This window comes from Epinephelus moara, chromosome 16 (genome assembly GCF_006386435.1).
Source record: "Epinephelus moara isolate mb chromosome 16, YSFRI_EMoa_1.0, whole genome shotgun sequence".
NCBI classification, from domain to species: Eukaryota; Metazoa; Chordata; class Actinopteri; order Perciformes; family Serranidae; genus Epinephelus; species Epinephelus moara.
Genome location: NC_065521.1, coordinates 5,096,181 through 5,117,983, shown reverse-complemented (window position 1 = coordinate 5,117,983; position 21,803 = coordinate 5,096,181). Strand labels below are relative to the sequence as shown.

Genomic DNA, 21,803 nt, shown 5'->3' with positions numbered 1-21,803 from the left:
AGCTAAATGGTGGTAAACAAACATGGCACCACACCGGTAAGGTAAGACAACACGTTTACATGTTGTTTTCTATATGTTCTCTGACATTTATCCTAACGATATGAGGCGGTCTTTGTGGAAAAAAAGCTTGTTTAGTGGACTAACTTTGCACTTGAAGTATACCCGTTCACTTACGTTTTGGCTACTATGCGCCCCGGCTGTATCTAGGCTAACGGCTAACATGCTAACTATTATTTTTATGTCACTAGTCACTTGAAACAAATTTAGGACGATAGGAGACAGGTTGAAACAAACTGAAACTTCCCTTTAACATCTTGTGGCTGGGGTACAGGATCAGGCACAACAGGAGCATTGTCTTTCTCATCCATTTTATCTGGAACAAAGATCTTAGCATGAGGGAATATTTACTTACACTTTGAGAACTGTTCCTTTCAAAATGAGAGTTCATGCCATCCAAATGTTTTGAGCCACACTTTGATGAATTTATTTCCAAAACCTAAAGCTTTGCTTTAGTTGCCGCCAGTACCGTTTCAAGCTCCAACTGCTCCTTTTCTCTCTTCAGCTTTTCCTCTTGCGCTTCTATTAAATGTTTCCTTTTCAACGCAGCAACACGCTCCATCAGCGCTGCCTTTTCGGCCTCAGCTTTAATGTATGCAGATGATGCTAAGGAAATCCGTGATAGCTGGGAGCGTGATTTTCAATCAGTTTTATCAGTTTTATCTGCAGCACTTTGGTTGTCAGGATGATCCTTATTTTGCTGCACATACGGCTCCTTTTCTCTCCTCAGCTTTTCCTCTTGCGCTTCTATTAATTGTTACCTTTTTTGCGCAGCAACGTGCTCGGCTTCAGCTTTAATATGTGTAGATGATGTGGAAGACATCTGTGATTGCTGGGATTGTGATTTTACAGAGTTCACTTTCACACTTAACACGTTAGAGACACTATCTTCAGGGTTTATTTCATCTGCAACACTCTGGCCGTCAGGATGATCCTTATTTGGCTGCACATGTGGATGACCTGCTACAGACAGCCAGCTTTTTACCTTTTCCGTGAAATCAGTGCATTGTCATTTTCTCGGTGAAGTATTTACTTTGCCTTGTAACTTCATCCTTAGGTAAAGGAAAGTTCATAAAAGATTCATGGATGTCATTTGCGTCTTGGTAACATTTAATAAACACAGCAAGCTCACTTTTTACTGAGTTGACATTTTCACTTGATGCCATTAACTCACGGATGTTTTCCATACACCTTTTGGCTTGTTTACATTTTGTACTCCTTTTTTCCTGACACAATGTCACGCTGAAGCCCAAACATCACTCGCCGCAACATCAGACATCTTTGCATTTCTTCTAAACTGTTTGTGGCATGCCAATCAAAGTCCGCAATTGGACAAAAAAGCAGGTAAAAAAACAAGGTAGCAGGTAGCAAAAACAAGCAATGATTACTGGCCAAACATCCTCTTCATCACATAATCACACACACAGAAGTAGGCCTTTTATGAATGAAAGCTGCCGGACAGTGGTGTGTAAAAATAGGCTACGACGTGCAGCAATTCAAAAGCATCTGACTCGTCAAACTTCATAAAACTTGTACATTATAGTGAAATAATGACTTTCAAACTCCACTCGTTTGGCTGTTTTCCAATACAGCTCTTACAGTCATATCACATACCAGTTTCTTAAGAGAAGGTTGAATGTTTTGTTGATCTTGGCCAGAAGCAGTTCTTGCGCTGACGCTGAATCCAAAAGGTGATGAATAAAACAATGTTGATCATTCATCCAGAATCCAAAAGGGTCCAACAGGTCCAATGAAGAGGGGTATTTCCTTTGAGTCCAAGGGCAGACTTTTTTTTACTTTATGTAGTGGCCGTTTGTCGAAAAAAGAATAATCCAAATCAAACTTGTGTCAAACAAAACAAAGGACCACTGCCACACCATGGGCATGTAGTGTACGCAGGCAAAAGAAGGCCATTGTCCATGCAAAGTTTCTGTGTTTCCAATGGTTTATTTATCCAAAAACAAGCAAGCAAACAAAGAACAAAGAAATCCCGGCATGCCTCTCCCGCTCTGGTAAAAAAAAAAAACATATACCCACCCAGGTGCATTTTGGTCACCTACCTGCTTTCCTACATATATAACCTTTGGTGCCCACAGTATGCCCAAAATGAAATAAAATGGTAAACAAATACTAAACAAGAACACGACTAAATTAAACAAATAATTAGCAAAACAAAATACTAGCAAAACTAAATCAAATATCTAGAATAATCAAATAATAGCAAAACAACAAATACTAACAACAAATAAATAGCTCCAACAACAGTCAATAACATTTATAACAAAACTGTATGCTTATTCTATAAAGATAAATCACCTATTCTATAAATCAGCTGTTCTATAACTATGAATCAACTATTAAAATTGTTAAATTAAATTAATAATCTATGCATTTCTTATTTTCTTTGGTGTTTTTTGTTATATACAGATATGCAGTGATGATTGCTTGGTAATACGTTTGTTGATGTTATCCAATGTCAAGTCTCTGATCATGTGATGAGACAATATGTGCATAATAGCATGCACTAGGGCCCGCCATGAGAGCGTGCACTGGGGCCCATCATAACTACCTTACACTACTGACTATGGCTATAAACAACTGGGAATCAGCAGGTAACCTACCCTAGGGCAATGTCCACAATATCTTGGCAGCGTGACTGTTGTCGTGAAAACAGCTTATGATTCCTCTCCAGTTTTTACTGTTTAATAGAGGCCTTTTTTAATAACTAAGGTCACACTTATTGTGATACTTGTACTCTAATTAAAATCCCCAGACCCTTTGAGTAGCCATAGGTTATTATAATCCTCAATGTATATTTATAAAATATTTTAGTGGATTAGTCTTTTTGAATAGTGTTGTTAAAAATGATGAACTATTGTGTGGTCCAAGAAAAAAGAAATCAATAAATAAAAGATTTATTCCACCATTCCTTAGTTTTCAATAAAGTCTCATGTTATCTGCCCAGATAAACTGCATGTTGTTGACTGTTGCATAGCAGTAAGGCTCATGGAGTGATCAAAATGGAGGGAAATTCAGGGGGTCACAAAACTGAATAGGATCAAGTGCATGAATGTGGTCAGACCTGGGGTCACGTGCAATGGGGTCATGTGCAATAGGGTTTATGTGCAATATTATGATATCCCTGGTCACTTCTGGTGTTCTCTTGGGCTACACTTGATGCATTTTCGAATGTCGATTGTGCACCTCTTGTGTCTTCTGTATTGTGTCTACGTGGTTGCTATGAATTTTAACTCTGTCTTTTGTCGCTGCTGTTCACTACATTTTTACATCAACCTGCCTATAGGTATAACAGATGGAAATTAGCCGTGGGCTACAATCTGGCGTATTTACATATACTCATGTATTTGTTTATTAATATGCATTGTCCCTATTTCTAAATAAATAAATAAATAAATAAAATTTGACAGCTTTGGCTTGTGCTGTAGCAGCAGGTCTGACTGAATCCCCATTCTGAGATCAGTACAGTCATGCTCGCAGCTCTGCGTGGCTGTGCACAGCCCCAGCACTGCTAAATGCAAATGTTAGCATACTAACAAGCTCACAAATAGTGTGTCTCAAGTTGCATACTCCTGTACTAAACACTAAATATTTTGAGTGCACAAGTGCGCTACGTGCATTCACACTGCATAGTACTGGAAAATACAGTGTACCACCAGCACACTTAAAATGGTCCTAAAGTTGAGTGTGAAATGATGGACACTTCACCCTCAACAGTTGCTATCTTTGTGATGTAGCAAACTTATCAACTTTTGACATGGTGGCTTGTGACAGCAAGGAGCCTGTAATTTATACATGTTTTTTGCACCAAGTATCAATACTTATGAATAGAAGCCATCAGTAATGTTTGTTGGGTCTGTGATGATTTGGTACCGCAAACAATAATGCATGTGCTAACGTTAGCATTCACTATCTAGCTAACTTGGTCTAAGCTACGGCAGCACATGTTAATCAGCATTGACATTGTGGCTAGGGGTGGGCGATATGGCCCGCAAATTGGGATCTTAGTAGATTGGAAAACAACAAAATACAAAGTTCCTCTGGAGCCACCCTCTCCTCCATTATGTGTGTGGTAAGGGCCCAGCTCACACACACACACACACACACACACACACACACACACACACAGGGCTACATTGGGCCTACTGCTCTACTATTATAAATATTATTATATACTATATAAATATTTGTGGCTACAGGGGGGATCAAAATAAAATAAATAAATAAATGAATAAAATGAAAAACTTTTCAAAAAACCTTGGAGTGAGATTTGGTGGGGCCAACCAAAATTTTGCCACATACACTGCAATTTTTTGTATGGCCCATTAAGCGTCATTACCATACAGCAAAAACGTTTTTTATTTTTAAATATACCATTTTCCATACATCAGTCGTTCTCAATGTATTAGCCTAACTCAGAGTGTACCAATTGAACCAACTGACCCAACAGTAAGACACAAGACACAGCATGGCTCAAATTTGTGCATGTTTACTTTGGGATTCTGTATAAAAATAAAGTCATCAAACAGTAAACAGATATGCAACATCATGCAAGAAACATTTAAATAAAAATGAAAACCCCCAAAAGCTATGTTATTGTGACATTTTTGAACATCCCCAAACTACATGCAGCTAATACCAATTTAAATTAAAAAAAAAAAAAAAATCAAAGTTTAACCATTTATACAAACAGTTCCCAAAATAGGGAGGCTACTGTCAAAGTCCTTAAGATCTGTGTGCTTTGTTGTACTTGCTTGTGGCCTTTTTTGAGGCCTTGATGATTTCTGGGGAGGGCTCCCACGTGAAGCAGGACTCCAGGCCAGCCATCTTTATTGTCATTATTGATGACAGGGTTCCATCCAGAGCCAGGCTGTTCCTGGTTTTAGTCTCTCTCTCTGCATCTGCATTGGAGTGGGGTAACACCAGGACCAGCTTTGCAATGGTGGCAAGCCTCATGAACAGACTTAACCCTGTCACCTATGAAGAATGAACCAAGAACACAGTGGAAAAAAAATCTCACATTCCTTTGAAAGATGAGTAAAGGTTGATAATTAATTTTGTCTAAAACAAAATGTACGCACCTACTGTATATGATGCTTTATACATACATAACAAATTATTCTAATTTGTATATACTACTATATATACAGTAATTAATATACAATTATAAAGCAGCATAGAGGAATGGTTTTGTATAGATAAAACAGACAAAATTAATTAGGCATCAACCTACAGTATACTTTTACAGCTGCATTGAAACCTCAAAATAATATGTACAAAGCTCTCGAAATGCCTTTAAATGATCTCACAACACACAAAAAACAAATATGCAAACGTTACTTAAAGTTTAAGAGCACAAACACTTAACAAACATACCTGAAAAGAGCGGGGGAAATTGATCGTCTTCTTCTTCTTCTTCTTCTTCTCCTTCTTCTCCTTCTCCTTCTTCTTCTGAGTGCAATCCCGGTGTCAATTGGGCCACAGCGCCACCAACATCCAATGTAGCGGTCGGAAGGTGTATTGCGCATTGAAACAGGGACTTTTTTTGTTTTGGCTCAGACGGACACTTCAGCGTGAGAAATCGTGGGTGTGGCGTGAGAGCGTGTGAAGCCAATCAAATGCGTGTGTCTCACGGCCAATGCGTGAGAGTTGGCAGCCCTGCATACCTGTGTGCCACTATGGCTCGGCTGTTCAGGTACTTCTGGGCAGTCATAACACCAACGAAGAGGAAATTATTGGACCTGGAGCCGGGCTTCTCGGTCGCCGGTAAACCGTTATATTGCAGTGGCCATAGTGCTCTACTGTATTCCTGTCTTTGACCCCCGTTCAACCCACAACCGGCAGGATTCGCCTTTCGTTTCTGCTGCTGGTTGAAATCTGTACTCGCACAGTGTGCTGAATGATTTATTTTGCCCACACAAAACTATTTATAGTCGCAAATGCGAGTGCGGTGATGGACGGAGTAAAATATCGCCACACTGCCGACATTTTACTCCGTCCGTCACCGCACGCTGTTTGATTGCCTTATCAAAACACGCCGCTATTATTCGGCCTTGCTTTTTACTTATTCCACCGAATATCGAATGTGTGTTTTTTTGTAATATTAGGCCGAATATATTCGGTTACCGAATATTCGGTGCATCCCTAATTTTCAATTCCAATTACCTAGTTTAGAGAATTATTCAAAGCTATGGTCTGATTTTTAAGTGGCTTGTTATGTAGTTGAGTAACAGTCTGGGAAAGGACATGTCTGGATTTGCTGTAAAGGAATGTAACACGCTCATGTTGCCTCAAGCAAAATGCAGCAAAACACAGCTATAACCGGTTGTCCTCATGTCCACATTAACACTGGCTTTCTAAACCTTTGCCCTTTATTATACCTGTGTGTCACCGTATGCATACTGTATATGTGAGTAATCTGACTTCCAAAGTCATGAAATCCTTAACAAGTTTGTAATGGTGTACATCACATTATTTGTATTTGATCATTTAAGCACTACCTATTTTGCATTTCTCTGTGTGTTTATTCAGGTATGCATGATCACGGGTATGTCATTTGAATGTTTGCTTTGAATGCTGCTTTTCAGACATCCTTTGTAATACTGTTTTTTTTGTCTTGGTAATTTTCTCTGTAAGGTAATTCTTCAGATTCATAAGTTCATTTTGAATGTAAACTTGTAGACTTGGGTATTTTCTCTGAAATGCAGACACGATTTTCACACTAGTATTTGTTTTGAATGCATTATTTTAAAATAGTTCTCCACCAATACAGCATTGTGCTCCTAAAACATTGTGGAACTCACAATGGACCTCTTTCTTTTTTTTTTTTTTAAAAAAGGATCAAAGTCCAACACTAATGTAGCTGCTAGCTCAGTTAGCAGGGTGCCCTGCGCTCAAAGACTGTGGTGAACTGTGATAATGTTAATGCTAAATTTTGATAGCGACAACCGTTTTTTTGTGCTGTAGGCGCCTGGCGTTTTTGCCGGAGTGTTCTGAACTCCTGGAGTTGAATAAACTTCAACTTCAACTCATCATCTCAGTTTTTTTTCCCATTTTCCCATTGGATGATTTGAGAGGCAAGCTTTCTGCAGTGGTCACGACAACAAATATACAGTTGGTAAACAATGGAGGAGAAACAGGCTGTGCTCAGTCACTCAGCAGGACCAGTGGACTCCCTGTAGTTAGTATTCAGTTAGTATTTAGTATTTTTTTCTAGGCCCGACAATAGACAGTAGGCTGTCATAGAGGCAAAGCTCCTAGACCAACTGAGGCCTGTACAGGATTTGAAATTAGCAAGATATAACTTTGGGATTTTCTCAGGGTTTTCAGTACTATGAAGCTGGTTCTCTTTTTATTGGGATAAATCACTGTGGTAACGAGTGACAGGTAAAAAAGAGGTCCCTATATGCTATAAAAGGTCAGTAAAATCATTTAATTCTTCCAAGGCTCTATTTCCACTAGTTTTAAAACAGAGCTTCTAACAAATAGAGAGACCGTTTACATAATACACATATGATTTTAGCACTATTTGAAATTATGCAAAGTTTTTTTTTAGTCAGCAGTGATAGTGTGGCTACTTTTACACTCTGATTCCATCACTGTAGCTCAAAATAATGAGACACCTAGATAATGAGAACTAGGATAAAACAGGTATTATTTTGTTAGTAAAATAATCTAAACACTGTGAATTGGCTCCGGTTACTATAAATGCCACATTTCGGTCAGATAGCCCTTATTAGTCCTGAACTATTTTTCCACTTTTTACTTCTTTTTTTTTTTTACCACAAACAGTCTGGCATCACTCTAAGGGGTTTTATGTGAAATATTCAGAGTAGTATTATCCTCATACAACTACACTAACTAACTAAATACTCTGTACTTATGTCACATAGGCCCATAGCTCAGTGAAACCTAGACATAATTTAAGTCTTGGATGACGGTGAATTTTTGGATAATGTTTTCAATGTTTTAGATTTACCGTTTTAAGATTACAGATTGTCTTTTACATCCCACACCACCAACATTGTGGTCGCAGACATTTTCGCTACCGTGTCAAGCCAGATAATGAAAAGATAAGCTGAACTGGCTTCATATACAGGCCTCTGGTGGTACTCCCCGTGATCCACCCTCTTTTTTAGCGTCTCATGTACCCACACAGATCTCCTTTTCCCTGCTGACAGCCTCTCACCCTCAACCAGAGCTACAGCAAGTACCCTCTGCCTGTCCATTTTAGGAACTAGATACTGTCAAATAAAGATAAAAAATAAATAAAGTCGGTGCGGTGCGCCTTGTGTTTTGCAACCTGCAAAATGCTTTCTGTGTGATCGGGGCCTAAAGTTGTCAGCCACACCCTTAATTATGCATAAAACCTTTAATAACATTTACATGGCTGAGTTACATTTAGACCACAGCTGGGCACACAACTGTGTTTGTGACTATGTTCAGTTGCAGTTGTGTTTATCTAAGGCTAAACCGTTTTAACAAGTGACAACTGTTCTCTCTGAATGATTGACCTGTCTTTAATTAGGTGATGTGTGCGTTCACAGGAGCTGATGTTGTCATTGAGAATGACCTCTCCACATCCACTTCTCTGTCATCCCTTGGGTGAGTCATTCAGCCATCATATAAATGTCCACTCTCATTTAAATGGATGTGCTTGAGATGTGAGCAGTGGCAATGGTGTAGATACACTGGACCTGTCAACGGATCCTGTTTATTTGCTATGGAAAAAAGAAGATCTGGTTGTGTGTTCCATGATGAATACAGTGTGGCGAGTTGACTGACCATTCGCTATTTCATAATTTGCATAATCATGACTCGACCTCAACTTTATGCAAATGAGATGCGTCCATCGCTGCAAACTCTCAAACTAGGCAAGCCTGATCAAATATAAATGAAAAATCTGTTTTTGCATTGCCTATTTCTCACCTCAAATGTTTCAGAAACATATTTTAGTGTACTGTTTATCTGTAAAATGTGAAAGTTGTACCTGGCACATTTTTCCATTTGTTTGCATTTTCATCATGAAAATGCTGTCAGTTTGGATGGGCTGTTAGACTTAAAATGATGGTATGGGTTTTCCATAATGCAGCCCAATAGTGTCATTAGCCTCTCCCTGCCTGGTAAATGCTAGGGGTGGGAATCATCAGAGGCTCCACAACACGATATTTTCACAATACTTAAGTCACAATACAATATGTGTTGCGATATGCTGAGTATTGTGATAAAATACATTGCAATATATTGCGATTTATCACTTTTTTTCAACTGTAAATTATGTCTCAGTACCAAAACTTTGTCAACATCTGTTTTATCTAATAAGAGAAAGTTTTCAGTCTGTTCATCTCACTTTAGCCATTTTTTTGCAGCAAAATGTATCTAGTGGACTGAAAAAGCAATTGATTATATTACTCAACACTGCTCAAAAAAATAAAGGGAACACTTAAATCACACATCCCAGATCTTGATGAATGAAATATTCCAGATGAAAATCCGGCTCCTGGACAGTCTGTGGTGCAATGTGGCGACGGTGGATGCTACAATACATGATGTCCCATAGGTGCTCAATTGGATTCAGGTCTGGGGAACGGGCGGGCCAGTCAATAGCATCAATGCCTTCGTCATCCAGGAACTGCTGACAAACTCCAGCCACATGAGGCCGGGCATTGTCATGCATCAGAAGGAACCCAGGGCCCACTGCACCAGCATATGGTCTGACAATGGGTCTGAGGATCTCATCCCGGTACCTAACAGCAGTCAGGGTACCTCTGGCTAGCATGTGGAGGTCTGTGCGGCCCTCCAAGGATATTCCTCCCCAGACCATCACTAACCCACCACCAAACCGGTCATGCTGGAGGATGTTGCAGGCAGCAGAACGTTCTCCATGGCGTCTCCAGACTCTGTCACGTCTGACACATGTGCTCAGTGTGAATCTGCTCTCATCTGTGAGTGGCGAATCTGCCAATTGTGGTGTTCTCTTGCAAATGTCAGTCGGGCTGTACGGTGCCGGGCTGTGAGCACAGGCCCCACTTGTGGACGTCGGGCCCTCATACCACCCTCATGCAGGTTGTTTCTGACAGTTGGGCAGAAACATGCACGTGAGTGACCTGCTGGAGGTCATTTTGGAGGGCTCTGGCAGTGCTCCTCCTGTTCCTCCTTGCACAAAGAAGCAGATAGTGGTCCTGCTGCTGGGTTGTTGCCCTCCTACGGCCCCCTTCACCTCCCCTGGTGTACTGGACTGTCTCCTGGTATCTCCTCCATGCTCTTGACACTGTGCTGGGAGACACAGCCAACATTCTGGCCACTGCGCGTATGAATGTGCCATCCTGGAGTAGCTGCACTACCTGAGCAACTTCTGTGGACTGCAGATACTGCCTCATGATACCACTAGTGGTGAGCGCACTGGAAAAATGCAAAACTAGCCTCAACCAGAAAGGATGCAGAGAGGGAAATGGTCTGTGGCCACCACCTGCAAAACTATTCCTAAATAGGGGTTGTCTTGGTAATTGCCTCTCCTTGCCACCTGTTGTCTGTCCAATTTGCACAGCAGCAGGTGAAATTGATTCACAATCAGTATTGCTTCCTAACTGGACAGGTTGATGTCCCAGAAGTTTGACTGACTTTGAGTTACACTGTGATGATTATGTGTTCCCTTTATTTTTTCGAGTGGGTAGGGTACCTGAAGTTATTTGTTTTTATAATATTAACAATTTATATAATAAAATATTGATACCTGGCAATGTGTGACAATACAATATTGCCACACAAAAATATTGCGATACTGTGCTGTATCATTGTTTCCCCTAGCCCTAGTAAATGCCTATGCTTCTCAAAACCCATGGCCACACTTTGTAACACAGGGCTTGTGTTTTCTAAATGTCATTGTCTCTCTGACTTTGTTAGAAATTTAAATTAAATTAAATGTATAAGTCTCAAGTCAAAGCAGAGATAAAGAGTGCATCAGGGTTATTATTATGAGCTACAGAAATACAGATGATTTTCTACAACTGCTTTCATATTCTGAATGTGAAAAATTATTTTCATACGTGAAATCCCCTTTCATATAAGAAAGATTCTCAAAAGAGCTCAACTTACTTTATTTTACAACTCACTATTTTGTAATGGCACTTCCTGTGCAGTGACAACCTGCAACAAGGGACAGAAACGTTAAAAGAAAAACTGAAAAACAGAAACTGTCAAGTCTGTCAAGTGCAGCCAGACTCAGGGAATCGCTTGAAGGTGAGGCCTGACTCATTAATCCCCTGCTGTTTTGGGGAAAAGGCCCACTAGCCTAGTTACCATATGCTGTGTAAAAAGGAGCAAGCCTCTGCAGGCCATATGCTTCAAAGACAACCTTGACACAAATCTGCCAGTCAGTCAGAGAGGCACTTCAGCAGCAGCAGCAGCCGCAGCAGGAGCAGCCAGGAGGATTGGCCCAGTGAACTCTTGATGCATCCCAGTGAGGCAGAGTGCTATAAATACACTGCAGTCCAGGAGGGGAAACTGTAGATATTAAAGTACAAAACTGAAATTCTCAACATGGTAAGGATGTGTGTGTGTGTGTGTGTGTGTGTGTGTGTGTGTGTGTGTGTGTGTGTGTGTTTTATTGCCGACCAGAATATCTACAAGTCAGTTTATTGCACATGGCCAGACCTCCAGGGTAGAAATTTGCCCCTGGGCCTCTACTGACCCCTGCTGTCCCACACTCTGCAGTGTGTACAGTCTCTCTATGCTGGAACATAGGTAACTTTGCTCCAGGTTACCTGTGTGAAAATGGATTAATCACAAATGATTTAAGGGCATGTGATGTGAAGGACAGGCACATTCTTCAAGACAGGGCCTCAAAGGCTTTAAGGGTTCACCTTAAAGGGATAGTTCAGATTTTTTGAAGTGGAATTGTATGGGGTACTTAGACAGTATGGATACGTATATACAGTAGATGTCAGTCAGCATGCGCCCAGTTTAGAGGAGCAAGCTGGAGTCTGACATAGAGGCTAAACAACATACTGCTGTGGAGGGGTTAGCAACAAAACGTATTTAAACACCTAAAACAATCAATATCAGTGTAAGAGTATGCTGTATTTAGCAGAGGTGGTAATTCACACATGTGCAAGTCAAAAGCAAGTCTCAAGTCATAACCTTTAAGTCTCAAGCAAGTCACTGTGGTGAAAATCAAGCAAGTTGAGTTGAGTCCTTGCTTTAAAGTGATAGTTCAGGTTTTTGGACATGAAGTTGTGTGAAACGCTGACCATCTGTAGCTCTGATGTGACGGTGTCACTACTGTCAACGAGCCTCCTGCTCTGAGAAATGGCCCGTAGCTTACCGGAAAAAAGTAGTTCTGAAGATATAAGGGGACACGTAACCAAAAGGTTTTAAGCTACAAAAAAGTATGCATGTGTTTTGTTAGACTATTTCAATAATTTTAAAACATCCCCGCATTACGTCAGACCTTGCTATCAATTGGGACTATTTTCTGGCCAGTATCACTCCGCCGTGCAGGCCCGCAAGACAGCACGCCAACAGAAATCAATTGGGACCGTGCCGTGCAAACTTTATCAGCTGTTTACAACAGAGAACCAGTATTATTAGTGAGGAGAACTATGTCAGACTATGAAAGCGACGATGATTTGCCCTTTACCCCGTTGCCAAGGGGTTATCTTTATGAACCGGAGTTCACTGATGAGGAACTTCTTCAGATGGAAAATGATCGGGCAGAGAGAGAGGAGAGAGAAATAACGGAGCAAGCAGAAGAGGGACCCATGGGAGCAGAAAGGAGAAAGAGACTGAATGCCATTTGGTGGTGCAGTTGTCAAAAGTGCCAGCCGATGCTAACAGAGTTAGAGAGCTACTGCTGCCGCGAGTGGGAATTAGCCGCACAACAGATGCAAGAACTCACCAACCCAGAGGAAACAAGCGCATCTTCAGCCTGCATCACCAGTCACCAGGACTTCCCCGCAATAATCAATTCTGGCGTGTTGCGGACTTTTTCAACCTTCCCAAAATAAATTGGAGTAAGCATCCCAAACCAGCTGGACCTGATGGCCAGCTGTCTGTAAAGTAAGTGTTTGGTTATATCTTGTACATGTAATGATTATGTAATTCATTAGCAGTTGTGTGTATTTGTGGTGTCTCTGTTGGCCTACTTAGTGATGTTTACTTGACTTGATGATTGTTTTCATATAGCTTACAGATCTATAATAGCCTTATACCTTTGCTATGTTCCTTTACTGTAGGCTACATCCTAATACTTCATAATTTCACTTACCATTCTGTCAATAAAAGGAATATAAGCTACTTCTGTCATACTTCAATAAGTGTGCCTAAAGCATCATGATACTAGGCTAATAAAAATAGGCCACATGACATCAACTAGTCAACCATATATCTTGTTTAGCAATATACAGGCCTACACCCATAACCACTGTATTTTGTGTTTTTCTGTTTCAGACAATACAGGCTGGTTGGCTACCGGATGGTGCTTGAATCGGCCCTCAACGGAGAACAGCTGGGCAAAGGGAATAGGCATGTTCTTCCCTCATGTGTGGTGAACATGATAAGACAAACATACCCATCAACAAATGGACAATATGTTGGCTTCAAGGAGTCTGAGGAGTCACTCGGTCTTTTTTAGAAACTTTTGTATGTTTATAAAACTTTATTTTCAACAGTTGTGTGTTCAACAGAAAATAAATCACCAAAATACTTATTATATTTGTTACAAATAAATACTCTGTGATAAAAACAACATGTGATAAATAAATAAATACAAATAAACACAACGTGTGATGCAATTACTGGGAAAAAAAACGAATCCTATCTCAGTCAGCATTCAATTGGACAACTACTGTAACAAACTAGAACTAAAGTGATAAGTTATAAAAAAAATAAAAAATAAACAAAAATTCTGTATGTACCTAAGTAGAGTTGAATTGAGGTGATATGCTGTACTCCACTGTGGCTCTAGAAACGTGATAGATGTTTTTCTACCACATCTGCTTTGTTGGGCTTTGGAACTGGAGCTATATTAGCTGGTATGTTGACTGCCTGATGGACGTGGAAGTGCTTGACCTTCTTCTCAAGTTCCCGTTGAATCACACGATGCACCAAGTCTTTACGGAAATCCTGATTCGTTGGCTGATAGATCTTCCTTGCGACCCATTGATTTGACAGCCTGGAATGAAACACGTTGTACTTTGCTTTTCCTGGGGGAGTAATGATAATGAATCACATATTAGTAGACTGGCACCTATCCAAAATGATAAAACAGTAGTTCTTATCTAAATCCACTGAATAATCAAAAACATGTCGGTGTAATTATGTGAAAATGTGACTTTATGGTGCACATAACGATATAGCAGACCATGTAATGTTCTCTTTTTGCCTCATCTTTCACGCTTACCAGAGAGAGTAGTAGACTGCTGACGGCCAACGTTGTGGTTGTGGTCAAGGATACTCAGCTGGGTTCGTGCCAACATGGTTGGATATTTGAAGTGGCTCCTCTTCTCAGCATATTTCAGCATGGAACTGTGGAAAACCTCAAGATCCCCTAAAACAACAGATTAGATTCAGACATTTCTCCCTATTTTTTCACAACAGTCTAACACCATGACATTTTAGAAGTGTGGATGAAAGAAATAATTTGATTTGTTAAAAATTTGCAAATACAATGTTGGCACAGACTGGTCAAAGCATCTTATAGTTTTATATCATTGAAGAGCTGAAAGAGTGTCTAATAAAAGCTGTCAAGCATGGTCCACCTAATAGTGATAAGATTATTCCAACTCACCAGTGTGTTTGAATAGGGTCATTTGACCCAGGTCTCTCAAAAGGTTTTTATCGAGTACGATGGCCTTGAGAGCGTTGTATGCAGCACTGCCCTTCTGTTGCTTGTTGGTGAGCTCCTCATGTAGACATGTGTACTCTTCTCCATCCTCCTCCCAACGGTGGATGCCACAGACATGATAGAGGATAGAGGTCCACAGTCTTCTCAGTTCCTTGAGTTAGAATTTTTTTTTTAAAAGTTTAGTTTACAAATATAAAAATATAAGTGGATTCTAATAAGAAATTGTCTCATGGCTTCCTTTGCTATGCACCATGGTTCCATACTATATCTCATTGGACATGGTTTACACGACAATCAACTATGATTAGTTTACCCTTACATTTTTGGGACAAATTTACCTAGGATTGAATAAAATGAATATCCGAGGAACCGTGTTTTTTTCCCCACTTTTACATACATTATTTGATTATATTGCTTTTACTGTCATTTTTTGTCATCTACAGTATGCAATTGGAAATCAAGTGGGGCCTACTCACAGTGTATTTGTCAAGTAATAAAAAGGTCAAGTAATGTAAAGTAATCATTACCTTTTCATCACCACCACAAGAGCTGCAGGACCACCACAAGTGATTGCCCACAGACTTGATCCATGGCTGCAATTCACGACTGTCTTTCTTTTTGGCTGCTGCAGTTGCCTTCTTTTTCACACCTAAATAATGCAACAACAATAAAAAGGGATAGCAAACCATAAGAAAAGCCCAAACAATAGTTATTTTATAAAGAAACGTACAGCCTGAATTATAAAATTTGGATTTCAGTTTTCATAAACAAAATACTATGTTTGATTTCACACGTAATAACTTGCAATAACTATTACCTTTTGCCACATGCCATGGGTCGAACTGATGTTTTATCTCAGGGTAGGTTTCCCTCATCGGCGTCCTTATTGATGGGTGACGGTCTGTGGTGACAACGCCAACACCAACTCCAGATTGCAGCAGACGATCCAGGCCCCTCTGGAAACTGACTTTCTCCATCGCTGGTGAACTTGTGGTTTCAGTGACCTGTTGTATTTTAGAAAAATGAATGATGAAATCATAAAGTAGTATTGTGCACGTCAACAAAATCAGCTGGCTTTTGTCTGATATCTGCCAATAACATTTTTACCTGAATTAAATCAGACATGATGATTTTCTTGGTCGAGTCATCTATGAAGCTATATGTAGTGTACTTCGCAGAGTAACCTGGGGAGTCTGATCTGTAGAAATAAAAAAAAGGAATAAGAAAATGTGAAAAAAAAACACAACCTGGCGTGCTATCGGCACAGATTTACCCATTCTAAATAGATTCATGTGGTACAGAATCTTTTACACACAAGAATGCAAATTTACCTTGCATCACCACCAACATCAATGTCGCAACCTGCAGCTGTTTTCTCCTTGAGCTCTGTCAAAATTTCCTCCTGCTTGCATTGTAGGTATCATGAACAACTGGTATCAGACCGGCAGACTGCAACGAGTAATAAGTGGTCTTGCTTGGAAGCTGCAAATTGACAAGATCAGCCCACTCTTGAATTTCAGTCTGGGTTGTCCCGGTGAAAAGTATGGCTGCTGACGATATGATATTATTCTCTGGCTTTACATTGACATGAGGACATGATTGCCATGATCTACTATGTCCATTTGTACATGTCCAGTCTACCTTTATCATAGATCCAGTCTTGGTTACATTTTTGTCATCAATGACAATCCCACAAGTATGGCAAGTTTCAAATAATTCCTTAAGGGCTGACTCATTGATAATCCACCTCCTTTCTGACCAGTCTCTGCTTTGTTCTGGTGGTGCATCAATGCTTGTATCTCGGCTAGATGTTTGTGGGGAGTCTGGTGGAAGAAATGAGCTGTCATCTTCAAATGGTTGGGGAGTCTGGTGGAAGAAATGAGCTGTCATCTTCAAATGGTGCTTCCTCTGAAGTCAGACTTGTATCCAATGTCTCCAACGCATCTTGTAGATTTTGGATCTCTGACTTCACACAAATAAAAGTAATCATTACATTTGAGACATTACATGTAGTATTCAAAGTTTATACATTCACTAGGCCTTGTGTAAAAATATTCCTTATAAAGTAATGTGTGACATTCAGCTGTTCATTTACAGAAAGTGTAAACACCATAAAAAAGTAATTATCAGCTTACTCTTGACTGTGTCCAGGTGGGAGGTATGGCCAGGTATGTTCTTGATGATGAAGTCTCAGGACTGGTGAGTTGAAGCCTCATGTATGAATCAGCAGAGGTGGAGGGCTTCACAGGGGTAGATGAAGATGGTTGGACTCCAGAAAACATATCTTGCATTTTTTCTGGGTTGGGATCCATTGTGGGCTCTGATTGTTCCGGTTCAACCCTCGCAACAGTAGTGCATGCCTGGGGGGAAATAAGTATCATTATTTCCATCTTATTTCTGACCATCAAACTGTGTGGTTTCAAACAAGCTGTAAATTGTAGCACATAAATAGTAATCTACTACAACACATTTACGCGAAATTTACTGTGATTCTCAAAATATTACAACTTTCCCCCCAAAAATATTTACAAACTTTACTAAAATTGTATGATTTTTTTAGTGAAAGTCTGTGATTTTTGCCTAGAACAAAATTGAGAAATTTCTCTTGTATTTCAAGAATTTCTTGACATTTTTTAGTTTATTACACGCCATTGGTGCATATTCTCATTTACAAAGTGGAGAGAAACACACACATCTCAACTTCAAAAAGTGCAGGAGCTGAGCTATATATAAGTGAAAAAGATCATTGCAAAAGGTCATCTGATCATCAGATCTTGTGAATAATACTACACATAATGACTCAATGTAATTACTGATTGTCACACATTCAGCAGTTACATTTGATTGTAGTTGAAGCCTCATTTACATTTTGATACATGAGGCTACAACTAACCAGCCCTGCACAAGTTGCTCCTAGACTTCATCATCAGGAACATACCTTGCCATACCTCCCACCTGGACACAGGTGAGCTGATAATTATTTTTTATCCCGTAAGCTACGGGCCATTTCTCAGAGCAGGAGGCTCGTTGAGAGTAGTGACACCATTACATCAGAGCTACAGACGGTCAGCGTTTCACACAACTTCATGTCCAAAAACTTGAACTATCACTTTAAGTCAAGCAAAGCTGAGTCAAGTCATTGGTCAGGTCAAGGTAGTCACAAGTCAAGTCATTAGAGTTGGGCGGTATCCAAATTTTGTTACCGTTAAACCTTCCCCACATTTTCCCGGGGTATGCGGTATTACCGTGACTAATTAAAAATCACTTTGAAGGGCTCAGAGGGAGTCGCCAAAATGTCGACTTGTGCCTATACTGTTCAGAAACAGAATAGCAAACATTAAATAGGCCTAAGAATACTGAAAAATAACAACAAAACATGTATAACATTAACTTTTATTAACAAATATTAAAAAAAAAAAAAGTGCAAATGCAGCAGTCAACCAAACGGAATGAAATAACAACAAACTGTCTATGGGCTACAGTCCACTTCCAAAAAAGTAACAATAAATAACAAACGGCGGTAACGGAAATATGTGCTATACAGCGTTATCCCGAGACCGCAACGGGTACTGTCCGATGGTTTATTTTTAGATTCTCTCAACATAAATCAAATACATTAAAAGCACAGCTCTACAGCATCCAGTACTAGGGCTTATCAAATAAGAAAAACAGAAAAATAAATAACAAGGCATAACCGAAAATGGGCATATATAATCCTATCCTGAGAAGACAACGGGAAATACCGTTCGCTGGTTTATTTTTAGAGCCTACCTTTAGTTTGAAAAGTTCACCCTCTCCAAGTCCGAACTGTTTTGTCTGTTAGAACAGGCTACTCCTAATTGAAAATGAAATAAAAACAAAGTATAATGATAACTATAGCAGCATCATATGTTTACTTTTTCCAGCTGGAGCAGGGCACGTAGTGGATTGACAACTTTGGCCGCTGTGCTGAACACCTGCTCTGATGGAGAGCTTGTGGCACAAACGCACAGGTAGCCTACTTTCGGGCAACCGTTGACATCAGAGGAAAATGCCTGGCTCCGTCACATTTCCACCAGAGAAGGGGGTCTTTGTCTCCCTGAATAACAGGCTCGCAACAACAGGCAGTTATCTCTGCTCCTGCTCGCTCCTGTATGGTGCCGACTGGACCTGCCACCGCATCGGCTTTTCTTTGAAGGAGACTGCCTAGTCATCGTTTTTTGGGTGGTTCGGGTTGCGCTTCTCCCTCCTCCACTCTGATGGCCACTGGACCTGCTGGTGCTTGCAGAAGTTGTGAAGTTGTGTTTTTTTGGGGGGGGGGCCAACTCGCTTGATGCGGGGCTTGCCATCTTTTCTTCTCTTTCTCACGTCTGAGCTGTCACATGATGACGTCACATCCAAAAACTTTATCAAATGTCATCTCCCGACAACAGTTAAGGGCAGGTATAAGAGAAACATTATAGTCAACTATTAGTTTTGAATTGTAATAGTATTAAATTGAAAACTCAACCACACATACATAGGTGCTGGACAAACACTCATTATTTAGGCATTAAATAAATTATATTTAATATTATATTAGGCCCCTATAGGCCTATATGCGTGGCAGATTTTTTAATGACTGTAATGAAATTGATACCGTTGCATACCTACAAACTCATAAAGATAATATAATATAAATAACACCCAGTGTGCCAGCTGAAATCTGTTAACAATAACACCCACAGCATCAGTTTGTTGGCTTCCACCTGTGTAAGTGTAAAGGCAGTTTATGGTTCTTCCAGCTAATTGGACGTTCATGGCAGAGCACAAACACTACTCAGTTTACAGTGTAAATATAACATAAATGGCAATTCACTTGTTTTTATACCTCTATTGCTGGCAGGGAGGTATACAAAAAATATGTTTTCAGGTTATCCGTCTGTCCGTCCTGTACAAACATTCACTTGGGCACACCAATGAACTGATTGGTTTTCGGCAGTTATGGGTCAAAGCTCAAGGTGACTGTGACCTTGTCTGTCTCACTCTCATGAATGCAGTATCTCAAGAACGCCTTGATTGAATTTCTTCAAATTTGGCACAAAAATTCACTTGCACTCAAAGATGAACTGGTTAGATTTTGGTGGTTAAAGGTCAAGGTCACTGTGACCTTGTCTGTGTCATTTTTGTGAATGCAATATCTCAAGAACACCACGAGGGAATTTCTTCAAATTTGGCACAAATGTTTATTTGGAACTCAACAATGAACTGATTCGATTTCGTTGGTCAAAGGTCGGGGTCAGAGTGACCTTGCATCTGCCTCATTCTCATGAACACAATATCTGAAGAACACCTAAAAGCTACAGTGTGTAGGAATTTCTCCCATCTAATGTTGAAATCATATATTGCATCCAAACGGATAGCGCACTCTAGCGCCTCACTGTTTCAAACGCGTATTGCAACAACGGTAGCCGCTGTGTACCAAAAAGCTATGATAACATTGATGAAAACATATCATCCAATACTTCATGGGCGATGATGACGCGAGTTGACAAACCCCCTCCTTACCATGCTGGCTATGTTTACAACGTAGGGCTGTTGGGCCGGGTGTAAATCGAACCAATCACGTCTTGTCTTTTGACAACTGACAAATGGCTCAACCTCACACACCTCATCCCTCTCCTTGCATCACTGCGCTAACAGCTGTTAGCCGCTGTTAGCGGCCAGCGCCGCTACTACCCCGGCACTACTGCAGCATAACAAAGTCCCACTCTTTGAGCATAATGCAGGATCATGCATATGCAGCATCATGGGAGACGGAATCCTTGTCGCCAAGAAAGCACAAAAGGGAATCAAAAAGGCAACGTGACCGGCGAATTCAAAAAACTAACTGCTAACAGCGGCGCTGGCCTGTGATTGCATTACCTTTCTCCTTCAGCAGCTCTCTCTACCTGGGAAAGGCTACCCCGATGTTGACCCTCATTTTCTGAATTCGCCGGTGTGGTGGCAAAACTACTATTTAATGAACAGTTTAAAGAAAGTCTTCACACATCGGCTGTCTTTCTTGAGTTTTAATAAGCATTCATGAATGGAGACACTCAAACATACAACCGCATGAACAGTCAGTCAGTGAGTGCCTAGCAAGTTCTCTCGCCCTGCTATCTTTATAGTTCCCATAACACATGCACATCAACAGTCAAAATATGTGGCGCCTTGACATTCTTAAAACACAACATCTCTTGAGACTAACAAAGACACTTGGTGTCCTCCCTGGCTCATAATCTTGGTGTCTGAGCCTCCCTGGCTCGTGACCTTGGTGTCTCTCACTGCTGTCACAGTAGGGGTTAAATGAGCAACACACATCATTAGGTGAGAAGTTCAGTCTCATCAAAACAAGTAACCTTAGGACATGGGTACACAACATATGCAGAACACATTATAGGTTAAACATGGTTAAACACAGAATTTTCCATCACACCGGTCACGTTGCCTTTTTGATTCCCTTCTGCACTTTCTTGGCGACAAAAATTCCATCTCCCATGACGCTGCATATGCATGTTCCTGCAATATGCCCAAAGAGTGGGACTTTGTTATGCTGCAGTAGTGCCGGGGTAGCAGCAAAGCGCCTCTTGCTCCTCTCCTTCGGCTTCTCAGTCACGCAGCGCTGGCCTGGCTCTCAATGAAAACGCAGAAGGCGGGGCTGTATGTCCCTTGCTGGCGAATGTATTCTCAAGATGGTGAAACGTTATGGAACCCCCCAGACGACCTACCCGCACAATGTACAAACAAATCCAAAATTCTCCTTTTATGAGAATAAGTCAGATTATTGGCGGAGGTAATAGTACACCAATGGTGACATATTTAGTCATACTTCTACTGTTATTATACACATATGACTATTGTCGCACATGTATACTGCCAGATATTA

At 40.5% G+C, this 21,803-nt stretch overlaps 1 protein-coding gene across 4 annotated transcripts in view; it reads left to right on the top strand.

Annotated features, from left to right (window-relative positions):
• LOC126402563 (rho guanine nucleotide exchange factor 10-like) overlaps positions 1 to 21,803 on the top strand; it is an 80,531-nt gene that overhangs the window by 16,087 nt on the left and 42,641 nt on the right. For all 4 annotated transcript variants that reach the window (XR_007571232.1, XM_050064685.1, XM_050064684.1 and 1 more), the window contains exon 2: positions 8,622 to 8,679. Coding sequence is in view for 3 of the 4 variants with exons in the window: in XM_050064685.1 (XP_049920642.1) it covers positions 8,622 to 8,679 (58 nt within the window). In the remaining variant the exon portion in view is untranslated. The remainder of the gene's footprint in view (positions 1 to 8,621; positions 8,680 to 21,803) is intronic.